The sequence below is a fragment of the Amblyomma mixtum genome, chromosome 2 (genome assembly GCF_055824585.1).
Source record: "Amblyomma mixtum isolate Tamu chromosome 2, ASM5582458v1, whole genome shotgun sequence".
In the NCBI taxonomy this organism is placed as follows: Eukaryota; Metazoa; Arthropoda; class Arachnida; order Ixodida; family Ixodidae; genus Amblyomma; species Amblyomma mixtum.
Window position 1 is genome coordinate 88,696,870 of NC_143013.1, and position 16,041 is coordinate 88,712,910.

General features: G+C 46.9%; 1 protein-coding gene across 2 annotated transcripts in view; it reads right to left on the bottom strand.

Annotated features, from left to right (window-relative positions):
- The window catches only part of LOC149360070 (clotting factor G beta subunit-like), a 52,596-nt gene that overhangs the window by 25,801 nt on the left and 10,754 nt on the right, over positions 1–16,041 (bottom strand). For both annotated transcript variants that reach the window (XM_089572160.1, XM_089572161.1), the window contains exons 4-10: positions 14,666–14,799; positions 12,311–12,545; positions 11,046–11,176; positions 8,480–8,604; positions 7,487–7,537; positions 6,600–6,685; positions 4,839–4,930 (exon numbers count right to left, since the gene is read on the bottom strand). In XM_089572160.1, coding sequence (XP_089428286.1) covers positions 4,839–4,930; positions 6,600–6,685; positions 7,487–7,537; positions 8,480–8,604; positions 11,046–11,176; positions 12,311–12,545; positions 14,666–14,799 — 854 coding nt within the window. The remainder of the gene's footprint in view (positions 1–4,838; positions 4,931–6,599; positions 6,686–7,486; positions 7,538–8,479; positions 8,605–11,045; positions 11,177–12,310; positions 12,546–14,665; positions 14,800–16,041) is intronic.

Consider the following 16,041-nt stretch of genomic DNA (forward strand, 5'->3'; position numbering starts at 1 on the left):
AACCGGGGTCTGGGCGAATCGGCTCGAAATCCCTGCAGACCGAGGCGTCGATAAGAGCAATTGCGGTAGAGATGGCCTGGTTCTCCGCAGTGAAAACAGAGTGGCCGGTTGTCAGATGTGCGCCAGACATCGGCCTTCCGCAAGTGCGCTCGGCGATCGTCGAAATACGGGACTGGTGGAACTGGGGACAGCGGTGCAGGAGGCGTTACTGGAATCGGCGGTGGCGAAGCTGCAGCCGGGCGTCTCGCAACTTCGGCATAGGTGGGGCGGCTGTAGTCTCCCGGCAGAGGTGGTGTTTCGACTGTAGGACCCCTGAACGCCTGTTGCACCTCCTCGCGAACAAGAGCGGAAACCGAGCCAAGTGCAGACTGCGAAGGGCTGCATAACTTGAGGACCTCTTCACGCACGATGGTGCGAATCAGTTCGCGCAAATCGTCAGGGTGGCTCCCGGCGGTGGCAAACGATTCGGTGACTGCAGCAGCATGCACGGGCCGGTTGTAAGTCGCAGAACGTTGTTGAAGAACCTTTTCCATCGTCGCGGCCTCGGCAAGGAATGCAGCGACGGTCGATAGTGGGCTGCGCACGAGGCCTGCAAAGAGCTGTTCTTTGACGCCACGCATCAAATGCCGGACTTTCTTTTCTTCTGGCATGGCCGGATCAGCTCTTCTAAAGAGGCGCGTCATGTCCTCGACGTACATCTGAACGCTTTCGTTCGGCAGCTGGATGCGGAATTGTAGCTCACGGTCAGCTCGTTCGCGGCGATCAGCGCTTGTGTAGGCCTCCAGCAGCCGACGACGGAACTCATGCCACGAGATTAGAACGTCCTCTCGGTTCTCAAACCAGGTGCGAGCACTATCCACGAGGCTGAAGTAAACGTTCCGGAGTTTGGCTGCGTCGTCCCATTGGTTAAACGCAGCTACGCGTTCAAAGTGAAGGAGCCAGTCCTCCACATCCTCAAGAAGTTCCCCACGGAACGTCTTGGGAATCCGCGGAGTCTGCAAGGTGTAGTGGGATGGCGCGGCAGCAGCGGTTTGCAGAGGAGGAAGAGCGGATGTCGCCATGGCGCCGCTCTCTAATGGTCCAACCTCCGATGGCAGTCCATGGATCCTCCGGCTGAAGCGATGTACCGGGGTGTCAAGCGGTACAGGGCTGGCTCGACGGCTGCCTGGAGGGGTCTCTTGCATGGGCTCACGGGTACCCAGCACCTCCACCAGACTGTAACGTACTTGCTGACGAAGGGGGGCTTTATTAGCAGGCACGAAAGGGAAGGCCAGGCAAGCTGGGGCAACAACAGCGACAGACTCCACACGGCGCGAGCCCTACTTCGTCGTCGTCGCCCTACTTCGTATGCGCCACCTGGCAAGACTAGGTGTCAATATATTCATTTTAAAATGTAGCTGCAGAGCACATCTCCGATTTTTCTTTCTTTTTGTTTCTGCTTTGTTTTCGTTCAAAATATTCATTTGTCATTTTTGAGAGCAAGCCTGCCGGCGAGGATTAATTAAACAAGAATCAAAGCTTTACGAATACTGTTTGTGGTTTCTATGGGGCAACAAAGGGCAAAGTGAGCCACACGCATGGCTATATCCTGGTTATATAGTCCTGACGAGAGCGTTTGCGATCGATATACGAGGTGGTACCCAAAAGAAACCGGACTAAATTTTTTTGGTCGGCAAAGCTTCTGTAGTACCGGGTTTTGCCACTAGGAGCGCATAGAACGAACATTCCAGAGTCAGTAAGCCGAGTGCCGTCGTTGAAGGAGGTCAGACTAGTTTAGGCAGAGTTTTAGAGTGACGACTGTTTTTTGTGAATGTCGTTTTTGCAATGGCTGATTTTCGTGAACAGCGTGCGCCGGTGAAATTTTGATTTTTGCTCGGAAAAAGTTGAATGGAAACTCTTGAAATATTAAGAAAGACGTACAAGGACGATGCTATGGGGACAACTCAAGTGTTCCTGAATCGAATCCTGAATCAAAGCAACAATCATGCCAATGGAAAACTTCAAATTCACCTCGCCTCAAGAAAGCTCGTCAGGTGAAACCAAACCTCAAAACAATGCTGAATTGTTTTTTCGACGTGAGAGGAGTCGTCCATTGAGAATTTGTTCCGCAGGGCCAGACAGTTAGCCAGGCTTTCTACTTGGACGTTTTGAAAAGATTGTGCAACAGTATGCGGTGGAAGTGGCCAGATTTGTGGCTGTCGGGTGACTGGTTTTTCCGTCATGGCAATGCCCCTGCTCGCACAGCCCTTTCTATACGACAATTTTGGATCAAAAATGGCATGACCCCTATTCCTCAACCCTCATAATCTCCCGACCTTGCCCCGTGCTATTTTCTTTGTTTCCTAGAATTAAAAAAATAGGTGAATGGAAAGCGTTTCGCTGATGTTGCTGAGGTGAAGAAAAAAACGACGGAGGCATTGTCAAGCATCACAAAAGATGAATTTAAACAATGTTTTGAAAAATGGAATGAAAGATTCGACAAGCGTATCATTGCAAGTGGGCAATACTTTGAAGGAGATTGAAGGTCTGCGCTTAAAATGTGAACAAATGAGCTGAAACAAAAATAAGTCCGGTTTCTTTTGGGTACCCCCTTGGTTTGGCTGTTGGCTTCTCTCATATTTATAACGAGCCCCTCATTCCCCTTCCCTTGTTTGCTTAATTGCTTACCGAGGGTCTCGGTTCTGGCAGCCTTGACGCCATAGGAAGCATAAGAGGGTTCTCACAAAGCTTCCACCCTCGCCGTTCGATGGCGTTCTACGTCACACCAGCGGTAACTCAGGACGTTCCACGTCCGCCGCTACGAACGTGGGTGGCGCTGATGAACACTCTCACGGTTTGGTTATTTGTAAAACATAAATACCCCCGAAAGCAGAAGGTTTGACAGCCGTCGCCGTAGCTCAGAGGTAGAGCACCGGACGCGTAATTCGGAGGTCGTGGGTTCGGATCTTACCGGCGGCATGTGGTTGTTTTTTCTTCTGCTTTTCTAATCAATTAGCTTTAATCGACAACATATTCAGTAATCTTCTTACTTGATCAACAGCACAAAAAAAAAAACAAAAAAATAATTTAAAAAAATCCTCTGTGCTCCTTGGTTTCTGTGGCTGTTGGCTTCTCTCATATTTATAACGAGCCCCTCATTCCCCTTCCCTTGTTTGCTTAATTGCTTAGCGAGGGTCTCGGTTCTGGCAGCCTTGACGCCATAGGAAGCATAAGAGGGTTCTCACAAAGCTTCCACCCTCGCCGTTCGATGGCGTTCTACGTCACACCAGCGGTAACTCAGGACGTTCCACGTCCGCCGCTACGAACGTGGGTGGCGCTGATGAACACTCTCACGGTTTGGTTATTTGTAAAACATAAATACCCCCGAAAGCAGAAGGTTTGACAGCCGTCGCCGTAGCTCAGAGGTAGAGCACCGGACGCGTAATTCGGAGGTCGTGGGTTCGGATCTTACCGGCGGCATGTGGTTGTTTTTTCTTCTGCTTTTCTAATCAATTAGCTTTAATCGACAACATATTCAGTAATCTTCTTACTTGATCAACAGCACAAAAAAAAACAAAAAAATAATTAAAAAAAATCCTCTGTGCTCCTTGGTTTCTGTGGCTGTTGGCTTCTCTCATATTTATAACGAGCCCCTCATTCCCCTTCCCTTGTTTGCTTAATTGCTTAGCGAGGGTCTCGGTTCTGGCAGCCTTGACGCCATAGGAAGCATAAGAGGGTTCTCACAAAGCTTCCACCCTCGCCGTTCGATGGCGTTCTACGTCACACCAGCGGTAACTCAGGACGTTCCACGTCCGCCGCTACGAACGTGGGTGGCGCTGATGAACACTCTCACGGTTAGGTTATTTGTAAAACATAAATACCCCCGAAAGCAGAAGGTTTGACAGCCGTCGCCGTAGCTCAGAGGTAGAGCACCGGACGCGTAATTCGGAGGTCGTGGGTTCGGATCCCACCGGCGGCATGTGGTTGTTTTTTCTTCTGCTTTTCTAATCAATTAGCTTTAATCGACAACATATTCAGTAATCTTCTTACTTGATCAACAGCACAAAAAAAAACAAAAAATAATTAAAAAAAATCCTCTGTGCTCCTTGGTTTCTGTGGCTGTTGGCTTCTCTCATATTTATAACGAGCCCCTCATTCCCCTTCCCTTGTTTGCTTTAATTGCTTAGCGAGGGTCTCGGTTCTGGCAGCCTTGACGCCATAGGAAGCATAAGAGGGTTCTCACAAAGCTTCCACCCTCGCCGTTCGATGGCGTTCTACGTCACACCAGCGGTAACTCAGGACGTTCCACGTCCGCCGCTACGAACGTGGGTGGCGCTGATGAACACTCTCACGGTTAGGTTATTTGTAAAACATAAATACCCCCGAAAGCAGAAGGTTTGACAGCCGTCGCCGTAGCTCAGAGGTAGAGCACCGGACGCGTAATTCGGAGGTCGTGGGTTCGGATCCCACCGGCGGCATGTGGTTGTTTTTTCTTCTGCTTTTCTAATCAATTAGCTTTAATCGACAACATATTCAGTAATCTTCTTACTTGATCAACAGCACAAAAAAATAATAATAAAAAAAATCCTCTGTGCTCCTTGGTTTCTGTGGCTGTTGGCTTCTCTCATATATATATATATATATATATATATATATATATATATATATATATATGAACTGATGAACACTATCAAGAAATTTGGGCTCCCAGACTTGAGGAAATAACCACCACCAACGCCCTACCTCCACCATCCAGAAGCCCAAGTACCGACGACGTACAACCAATACTGCTAATGCAGATTTATCGCACCAGATCGTATGATCGCTTGTCCATTCCTTTACGTAAAGAAGCCACTCACCCTTCGCAGCAGTGGGCCGCGGTAAGGACGTGGCGTCGGGAGATGAGGCTCCCAACGCAGATAAAGTCCTTGTAGTAGTCGAAAATGGCAACCTGCGTCGCGGTACAGGAGGAGAATAAAAAAATATATTTCTTAATGCGTTAACTCATGCAACACATTGGTATACAGAACGGTGTCGTGGAGACGAAGGCTGCAATGGGAGCTTGTGGGGTCAGGGGACCCAGCCAGGTACCGGTTTCTTACCTTTTGTTCCCGGCCCTTAGTTTTCTGTACTGAGAACTAAAATGTTAATAATCTCAAACTCAACTCCAAAAGGAAAAGAAAGCAACTAAAGACAAGCCTGCTTGGCGGCACAATTGCTTTGGCATTCGTCTCCTGACCCGAAGGTCACGGGCTTTGATTCAGGCAGCGGAGGCCTTATTTCTATGCAGCAGAAAAACAAAAAAATAACGGACGATTTAGCGTGGTTAGGTCCAATGCGAATTAGATGCGCTAGCACTTCGGTTTTCACTTGTTTTCAGGTCGAGACTCAGTTTTATAGGTCAAGCAGGCTTCACACCAAGACCAGCGAAATCAACTTAAGCTTCGCCTTATTGGTATGATGCGAAAGCGCCATTGGGTTAACGCCCCTTAACTGGGCAACGCTTAACTGGTCATTCTCTGCATTCGTAGATCGCTGGGAGTCTTCATACCGCTCCTGGCGCAGTGGTGCAGCGGTCAAGCGATGTGTAACTGCCCTGAGATGTTATGTGCTGCCACCGGTGGGGCTCGTAAGACTCAGGTTGCTGTCCCAAAGCAACGTCTCGCGACCATTCGATAACTGAACTGTCACCCACCACACAATCCTAGGGAGGGGGCAGGTTGTGATGACGTCGCAAGGTCACGTGACCTAGGTGGCCCACCTGCCACATAGGTGGGTAAGTGGCAGAGGACAGGCAGAAGACAGGCATTGGCGAAACCACTGAATGCGGGTTCAAGTGCTAACGCACTAAAACGCTCATGCGCTGTGCGTTGTCAGTGCACCTTAAAGGACCCTAGGTGGTTTAAATTAATCCTGAGCCCGGCACTGCGGCCCCCTTTATAGCCAATGTGTTGCTTTGGAATGTTAACTCCCTATCAGAAAAAGAACGGAGAAAAAGAAATTAACCATATAGACGCTCTAGCTATATTTGTTCTCTATTTCCAGAACAGTGCATGTTTCGGGCTGTCATAACGTTTGCTTTTACAAAACGGTTCTCTCTGAAAAGTAGCACAGTTTTGTCTACCTTAAGATATATGATGCCTTCAGATATTTTTACCCTCTTGTTGTGTTGGAGTTCGTACAAAAAGGGAGTCGTGATACGGGAGCAGCGAATGTCGTTATGCCTCATCCTGGTCACTGCTTTTCAGAGTTCGTTGACTGTCATTATGTGAACAAGCAAGAGAGTTCTTGTGGAACCAGCATCAGCATATCCCAGTCATGTCGACTGGGAGACGGAGGCCACTGTTTGCAAGCATTAGTCAACCCGTGTTTCCTCAGCCAATTTCAGCAGATTGCATAAACATTCCAGCAGATTGCATAACTTATCGCTCATACTAGGCCACTTCCGCTTCTACTAAGTTTTCTTAACTCTTATGTTGACTCTACAGGCTTGTGGTAATGGAGAGAGTATTCGTTTCGTTTCTGCGAAGCAGCATTGTAAAATGAAACATCGGCATTAATGAATTACACAGCCGCCCTCCTCATGACCCGACTCTGGTTTCTGGCCTGGGTGGACTCACCAGCCAAGGGTGTTTGTGCGCGTAGTACTCCTGGCCACCGACGATCCTAGGAATCAGCTCCTGGGGAACACCGCATGCGGCGTACTCTAGAAAAGCGATAACACATTACTGCAGCCCTGTCGAACGTCCTAGTATATGTAGAGGAAGCTTAGTTTTTCCCATAAATGACTGCCCCATATTTGGTTAGGTGTCCCACAAAGGTAAAGTTTCTTTTATTCTATTTGAAGATGAAAAAAAAAAAGTTTCAATGTTGCTAGTAATCAAGGACATGCGCATGGCGTGATGCTTTCTGACTTCTGACTGCTCGTCGCGATGAGTGTTAAAATGCGTGATAAATAGATTCCACTTGAATAACAGCAACTGCACTTCCAATAAGCTTGTTTAAGCGGACAACATGGAATCAGTTATGGCTTTTGAGGCAGCACTCGCATCCGCTTCTCGGCGGATTGCTGTTATTCTGATTCCCCTCGGTAAATATTGGGCCCGATCTAGTCTTTCTGCAGCTTAGTACTGCAGGCTGCTCTCAGGAAGCGTAACAGCAGCTCACAACGACGAACTACTGTTACTTCAAGAACTTTAAAGATTCAGTAACTTGTTCTGGCTCTGAGCGTATTAGAAATGCGTTTAAAAAATTCATAACTACGTTTAAAAATTAATCCTGGTCTACTGCGAAACAGATTCTACCGTAAATATACGGGGCGTGGTCTTCTATCATCCTGCCACTATACATCAAAACGCCAATTTTCGGCGCAAAAAATACTCAACAGAGAGTAAACAGTGAGCTTTTAAGTACTGAATAGGCACTGAGCGAACCGGCGAATAAGCACTGAGGGTGCTGAGGCCTTCACACAACCACACTGAACTCACATATGCATTCACTCACTCACCACATTTCATTGGCTTGTACATGTCCGTGGCCGGAGGGGTTACCACGGACCCTGAAATTGAAATTCAAACGGTAAAGGCCGCAATCCCGCATTTCTAGACTACCTCTTCACTGAATACTAACTTTATGCCCCCTAACGCAGGTTCGCGCTGCTTTATTGCAGTGGAACACGGCCTGCTGTGAAATAAACAGGGAAGCGTATAGAGCGGGGTTTCGCCATGTAGAAAATCTTGTAGCGCTACAGCTAGGAAGAAAAAAAGGCTAATCAGGATAGAACTGAGCTAGAGGAGCACTCCCCGGTTTCTTGTTTCTTTCACCTGTTTGTAAGCCTAAAAAACTGGTGCTTCCAAATGCATCTCCTCGTTTTTTTTTATTAGCATGAAAACTCACTCTCATTGTTCCAGTAAGTTTTACTGCATGGTTGAAAAAGCGCATAAAAACGCAAATGGGCGAAGTAGGACATAGAGCACGAGCGCTAGCCCTCGTGTTTTTTCTTCGTCCGTTTGTGTTTTTACGCCCTTATGCAACCATGAACTATAACCAACTTGTCCAACTCTCTGCCCTTCCAAGCTCTACTGGCCACAATTATCTGGCAACTGTGATTCTTGCTTCCTGTGACTGTCTGCTGTACACCTTTTAATGCAGCCGTTTTGTTAAAATAACATACGCAGGTCACTGTTGAATTCAGTTTCATTTGACGGGACCATAAAAATTTCAGATAAAAGAGGAGCAGGAAAGCAAAGGTCCAGCTCGACTAGAGCTGCCGGCTTATTCGAAATGATAAAACGAGTACGTGGTGTTATTCGCGCACGTGACAATACGCGTTTTATAGCAGGAAAAAAAATGGCTGCAAAAAATGGTTAATTGTTAAGGCGAAGTTATCTGGCCATGCAGTTGAGAAGGTTTGCGTCAAACTGAGACACAGGATTTCTTAAAAAGATCTAAGCAACCTTGTGTCTTTCGCCTTTTTATCTTGAACTCAGTTGGTCCTCACCGGCTCGGACAATATCGAACCGCAGCTTGAAGCCACGTCCCTCCTCGCAGCAGTCGGTTACGAACTTGAGCAAGACTTTGTTATTGGTGGACACGATTGTCTTCGGCCGCGTGTATCCACAGTACCTGCGTGTGCACGCGCCATGCATGCTGAAACAATGTGAATACAGGCGCGTAGACTTCCATATTACCTTCCATATTACCATATCACCTATCACACTAAACTTAGCACATACGAATTTCGGAAACAATGTATGGAAACACCTCGTGTACGCACAAATTATGGTTTTCAGAGGTTAGGGTGGCAAATTCCTCACTCAATTAATCAATAACCTATTATTCTAAATACTGCACGCAGCACCCCCTCTATACGTAAATACAAAATGTTAAAGCAATGCTCATAAATGAACCTTAAAGATGAAAACTAAACGTATACCTATCACTTCTTTATGTTTTGTAAATATTGCTATGGTCGAATTGTGGTTAAAGTATGATGTTTGTTTTTGCGCCGAAAGCCAGTGTTTTCTAAGGATGTCTTAATATACTGTGTAAAAATAATGAATGTGTGTTCTATCATGTAGGCTAACGCTTTTGATGATTTTTGTAGCCTGTGGTGCCGCCTGTTATCCGGGTGGTGTAGCCTCGTCAGGCAAAGTATGCCTTTTGTCACGTCACCCTGGACAACTTCTCCGTTTGTCTGAAATAAATTCTGAATGAATGAATGAATGAATGAATGAATGAATGAATGAATGAATGAATGAATGAATGAATGACTTATGTAAACAATTATGTAAACTGGTTGAAAAACTTACACACGATGTCACCCTACGGTTACTGCCAGTGGCCTCCTATGCCGAAAAGAAAATTTCCTCATTGAGACCCAGAAATTAAAATCCCTATTTCTGTTCCTTTTTCCATTTTGCGGCTAGAAAACTCGGGCAATTTCAGCAAAGTGAGACGAGTTGTTAAAATTGCCTGGAACTCCGCAAAATTTTCTTTCCGCGAAGTTCCGTTTTCTATATTTTCTCAAAAAGCGATAATTTCTCGAATGGAGCATCACTGGTCCCTACTCGAGATGCATTCGAACCCGGCAGCGGGGGCCGAATTTCGATGGGGGCGAAATTATAGAGGCCCGTGTGGTGTGCAATGTCAGTGCACGTTAATGAACCTCAGGTGGTCGAAATTTCCGGAGCACTTCACTACGGCCTCTCGCATAGCCTGAGTCGCTTTTGGACGTTGAACCAAATAAGCCAAATCAAACCTACTCGAGATACCTTCTTTGTATCGCACAACGGACGCTAATGATAGCCCCGGAAATCAGATCAGCATCTCCCCGGAAGCGTTGGCAAAATCACCAATACTGCTGAACATGCCGCAACTTCTAGTAGTCGGTGGTTTATGCTTGACGCCCTGACACGGCATGCCGCATCAGAAGCCAGGTAAGTTTTAAAATTTGACGAAGGTCACCAGCCAAAATTGAGAAACAAAAAACAGCTTGCCAACATTGTTCAGGGTCATAAAATGGAGTCTTGACACAACAATCACCGTGCTGTGTGGATTTCCGGCACTAGTCTGGGTCAGGACGTAGAGGACGTAATTTACGGCAACATATGCTTAAAAATACGCAGCTGCTTAAAACGGCCTTCAACAACTCAACAAGAAAACTAAGATAACATTCTCAACAAGTGAGTTCGCTATTTCAAAAGAAAAAAAACTGAAAAAAACCCGCAGAAAAACGCCCCCCATTAGGGAGAACAAAAGCAACTCTTAAACACTTTCTGAGTTTGCATCTATACGCGGTGCTGTTTCTTTATATAGCCTCATATCGTTTTGTGCGCGTGGTGGTTGGTGTCGGCTGTTTTCGAAACTGCGTTTGTTCTGCAGCGTGGGCTCATTACGCGGTACCGATAGAAAACAATGTTTTGTTGCAGTTTATAACATATATTCACCAAGAGGGTTTGCAAATTTGCAGAACAAGACCGGATTTGCGCTGTCCGGGAAACTTTCATGCACGGTTCAATTTCCACCACCAGCAGATATGGATAACAGCGCTATACGGGCAAATACATTATCGAACAACGCAACATCTCGCACGCAGACCATTCTTCATTACATGGCAAACTTTCTGCTTTGCTTGTAATGAGACCGTTAAAAGATGTGCAACCTATGTCAATAGCCCTCAGGACGCAGGGTTTGGTGTTAAGCCGTCAGACGGGAACACGGCATTACTAGGGCTCCAAAAACCGGGATGTATGAGAATGAGGGTTTCTATCGCGCTTCATATATTTATGCTTTTTGCCTTTGGCACGCTCAATAGACCGCTCAACAACTTGTCCCGTGGCTTATGGACTTTAGACGAAGGGTGTACTTTCAAAGCGGAGTATAGTTCATTAAGCCGGAAGCCTAGCACCTCCCACGATGTTGTCGCAACATGTCATATTGTCTTGCTAGTTATTTCAGGCTTCTTTCCTCTTATGCCATAATTTAATTCCCTCAGTCCCACTTGCTATAGCTTTCGGAATACTTAGGCTGCAGTCTTGTGCTATGGTTGTTGACGATAGGCTTACCGGTGCGTGTCGGTCAGGAAGTTTCCCGTCCGGCTAATTTCCAGGTAGTCCATGAAACAGGTGTTGTGGTCATCGCTCCTAATATCGAACCAGCCAGTGAAGCTCATCTTGACGAGCATTCCACGGGGTGCCTGCGATACGTGTTAGCAAACGGATACACTTTCGTTTAGCCGGTGCCAAAAGAAACTCCCAGGGGCAGTCTTGTACACCTTACAGAAAAGAAGTAACCCATTACAATTACATTTACTTCCCCTGAAATGCAACTGATTTCAGAGGCAAATAATGGAAATTTACATAGAAGTCATCGATTATTGTTACGTTACTCTTCATCCATGCTTTATTAGCATGAAAGAAATACACACCGACGAGAATGAGCTGGTGTGGCTTGCTTGATAGATAAGTTGCTAATTTCTCGAAATTTTCTTCAATATTTTCCCCGCGTTTCCTTGAGAATACATCAGTTGTAACATTGAATATTATCTTGATGTACGCGCCGAAAGGAAGCGCCTTTCTTCAACAAACGACGACCTTGCGACGCACCTCGCAAACCGCCGCGCTCCGCCATTCGCGTTCTGAGGGGACAAAGCCTAGCTCACTAAACGTGACATTTCGTTGTGCCGTCGTGAGGTAATGGGAAGCGTGGCACGTGGTGGGAAGGGAAATTGAAGCCTCTCGGGCCTGCTGGCGTGGACATCCTCGCGCGCGGGACTTCTTCGCAGCTTGGCGATTGTCGCTTTGACACCAAGGAATTGCGTGCTACACGATCTTTTGACACCGATTTCAGGTTCTCGGAGTTATGCCACTGGTTACAACTTTTTCCCGAAAAACAGAATATAGTAGCAGCTTTCTAATAATCGATTACTGAAAAAAGTAATTGGATTAGCGAGAACATACACTTTAGAAAAATAATGAATGCATTTCCAAATTTCACGAAAATGTGATTTATTACAAGTAACCAATAACTAATAAAGCGTTACGTACAAGCCTGCTCAGACATGACTAGTCATCTTGGCGAGGCCTTGGATAGTATACAGAGGCTCCCCCTCAACCCTTGTGTGCTTTCTTTTACTTTATCATATTCTCTAAGTGGGAAGAAATATATTATCGTGGCGAATCAATCGCTGAATTCTGAATTTTTTCCTCTTAAACTGCTTTAAGCGCTTCGTTAGCTGCATTATAGCAATCACTATCGTAGTGATCGAAAAGGTTATCTTTCAAGACCCCTTTAAAAGCCTGTGCAGCATGGTTACGTAAGATGATCTCACCTCTATTTTCCAAACGCACAGTCTGTGTGCCCCGTAGCTGTACGGATAGTCGGGCGAGGTGATGAATCCCGACCCTCGGTCGGGATTCGCCTTGAGCAGCCCTCCGCATGGCGACTGGTGGAGCCGGACACGGATTCGGAAGCCCCGGTCGCGCCCTTCTTTGTCCGTGTACATGCGCATGACGATCACGCTGTCTTCCATCAGGAAGTTCCGGCCGCTCTGAGGACCACAGTATCTGTTGGGAAAGGCACAGCCGTAACTCTTTGTTGGAAAGAGCTGTACACCTCAGCACCTTTCTTGAGGCGCACTCTCACAAATTACGTCGGGTAAAATTCGGCCTTTGCGTAATGCCCGGAACGATTTTTTTGTATAGACCAAGGAATGTAAAGACAGACCCTCTTCTCGAAGTGCAGTTCTGGCACCTTTACATTAAAACACCTCAGTCCTTTGCAGAACCTTGAGTTTAAGAAGAGTTGGCTGCGGTGTAGGGCGCACAACTGTAAAATAAAGGTGCGGATAACCTAATCTTTATCCTCTGAGCCATCACAGCGTTGTTGTATTGACCCGCTGTCAAGACCAGACGGTCATCAATGTCCCGCCAACAGTGAGGATACAAGCAACTTCTAAACTCCCTATTCCTTACATAACTGAATGAAGGCACTGTTGGAAACTCCAAAATGAAAACAATGCTCAGAACGATAGGCAACATGTCCTCCAAGGTACAAATTGACGTAAACAAGAAAAAAATACGTTATTAGCAAAAAAAATCCAGACACTACCAACAGTGCTTTTCAAACTTTAGTGCACTAGAATACCAAACATTAGAGATTATAACAGCATGTGCTGCAGACTGGAAACATCTGTGTCTTTATCGCAATATCGTGTTTATCGCCGCAATATATATTCTCACGAGGAGATAGCGCCATAAACTCATCTCTGATTTCAATATATCGAGTGCAAAGGACTCCTTTTCACATACCGAGCGCCACAACACCGCGTTACACTCACCAGTAGATCGTAATGGTCCATGAGAATTTGCGAGTTGTGTTCTCTAAGGTGTGACTCTTGGGCTGTTCCGGTTTACACCGACATCTCTTAGTGCCTAAACTCCAGAGGTTGCATCAGTCTTGTCGGTGGCGTCCGCAGTGGAGTGAGAGAGAGTGAAGGACTAACAGGATGGATGGGAAGGGAAGACGCGCGGTGTGGAGAAAGCAAGTATTGATGGGAGGGGAAAGGTGCGTCTTATTTGTAGGCGCCAGGCACAATCGAGCGTCAGCCCCTTCGCCTTTCTCTGCGTCATTGTTGTGTGGAGGGGAAATGTGGCCCATTGCTCAGCGACTGTGATCTGTGCCTCTTCAACTTCTCGCCACGTGCCCGCCGCGAGGCAACCGCCGACGGTAACAGGCCGTGGAGGTGAATACCTGTTACGCTGTGCTAGGCTAGGAAGGAAGCGGCGAGCCAGTCCGCATCTCGCAATTCGTGCAGCGCAGGATGCGAGGCCGAAAGGTTTCGAAGTCGAGTCCCCGCGGTCCGTACTGCCCAAGCCGCAACAAAGAGAATACGCTCGCAAACCCTGTGGTTTGTGACGGCAAAGCTGATGGTAGGCCGAGTTCAGCTTCGAGATCATAGAGTGTGTGCCGCACCAGCCGAAGTAGGGAGGCGCTGGTGGAAAGCGAAAGCCGAAGAAGCCACTAAAGTGCTTTACAAGCTATTCCGAAACTTTCTTACACGACAAATCGGTTACTGTTCCTCTGTGTGTGGTCGGCAGTGGTTCCGCAGACAGCGGTGCAGTCGGCTTTACACTGAATTCTGCCAAAGGCGTTTCCGACTGCTGACCTCACTACGCATTCCAGTTGTTCACCTGCTGTCACGGTCTGTAAAGTGGTTCAGCTTTAGGCATGTGCCTGTCTACTTAGCGACGTTGTCTAGTCTTCACGTCTTGGTAATTTGATGCTAAATTTTTAGACAGTGATTTCACCTACGTGCAATAAACTTCCTCAGTGATGTTCATATCAGTCAAAGATCTTTCTGCTTGGTTCTTTGTCTCGCAAAGCACACACTTTAGTGGCGTCACCTAAAGCGAAGCCCCATTAGCCTTCTAACTAATAAATCCAACCGCGCACCTGATGACGACGGCACGGTACACTACTACTCTGTCATTATACGCAGCTTAAGCAACCGCGCAGATTTCATATGAGGGAACGCTCATGTTTATGTTCCTCGGTTTTGAACCATTGGGAATTGAATAAAAAAATGTGCAAGTTATATTTTCGCGGCACGAGAAGACCAGCAACGACAGAAGCGACACACAGCTACCTAGTGGCAGCCGGCATCCTAAATGGCGCGACCCCTTACGCTCTCACTTCTCCTGTCCTGTCGACGATGTCCAGGCCGTCCTTGTGGCAAAAGGCGCTGCGCTCCATGAGGAACACCTCGAAAGTGACCTGGATGCGCGCCATTTCCAGCTCCACTGGACTGTCCAGCTTCACCTGCAGTGTGCATGCGCGGGAGTAACGCCACTGATTTGTGCTTAACATGTAATGCAGTTTCCGTACAGATGTCTCAGGCAATACAAAGATCTTCCCTCTATACGCGTCTATATTCGGGTGTCGAATGTCGCTGCCCACTGCTTACACACAAAACGTAGCAGGAGACAGCAGTGGACGCACTTTCTCACCAGCAGTTGCACAGGTGACATCTTTGGGAGAAAACTTTCAGTGGTGTCTTTCGTGTTTCTTTGCTCAGTAACAAAAAGCTGCCTCGCTCGCCTTCTAGCCAATGAGAATATTGTTCAGGGGCGGAGAAATATAATGATGCTAGCGCAATTGTGTTTTCATTTGTTTCGCTTAGCTCTGTCATTGGCTCAACCGAGCCACGCCAGCGCTATATCTGGGCGTGTTCCCTCTCTTCAACACGAGTCAAAAAGGGCGAAAAAAATAAACATACAGCAGAAAGAGAATCACTATATTATGACTGTCCATAGGCGACGGTGAATGTTATTATTTTAGAGTATAGACCGCATCTGACCACGACCAAGCTGGCTTGCCACTGTGGTCCTTGGAGTGAATGCCTTCATGGGAAGCAGGTAGATGGAAGAGGCAGCACCGCTACCATTCCGGCTTGTTCGCCATGGGGGAAGATGCAAATATGGGCAAAATCTTTGCTTGCTTTTTTTCTATCTACCTTGGACAGTACGGGTTCAAATGGAGCATACTCTCCTGCTGTCGTGAAAGGAGTTAATTAGTGTGGAAATCGGCTATCCATAGCATTTGTGAGCGGCGCCGAAGCATGTCAACAACGTATACGCACCAATAACGCCCAGACCACCAGAAAACTAAGCTCATGGTTTGCGTTATCATCGCCATCTTTGTCATTGGTCGCGGTAGTACCTCCCAATTAGAGACATAACTACTTCTTGCTGACCTAGCAGCCATGAAAAAGGCGCAAGTGAGGAGATTGAATCTGACTAGGATCTTTGCAAAATAAACAGTTCAAGCCTGTGCAAGCCTTCTACAAATTTATCGCTCTGTGGTACGATTCTGCTTAGACTATGGTTACGTTGTCTATGGTTCAGCAAGGCCATCATACTTGAAACGTCTAGACGCACTACACCGTTTATATTGGCGGCTTTCAACTGGGGCATACAGGACGTCACCCGTGAACAGTGTCTTGTAGAAACTAATGAACCGCCACTTGTAGAGAGAACATGCAAGATGCTCACATGGTCATAC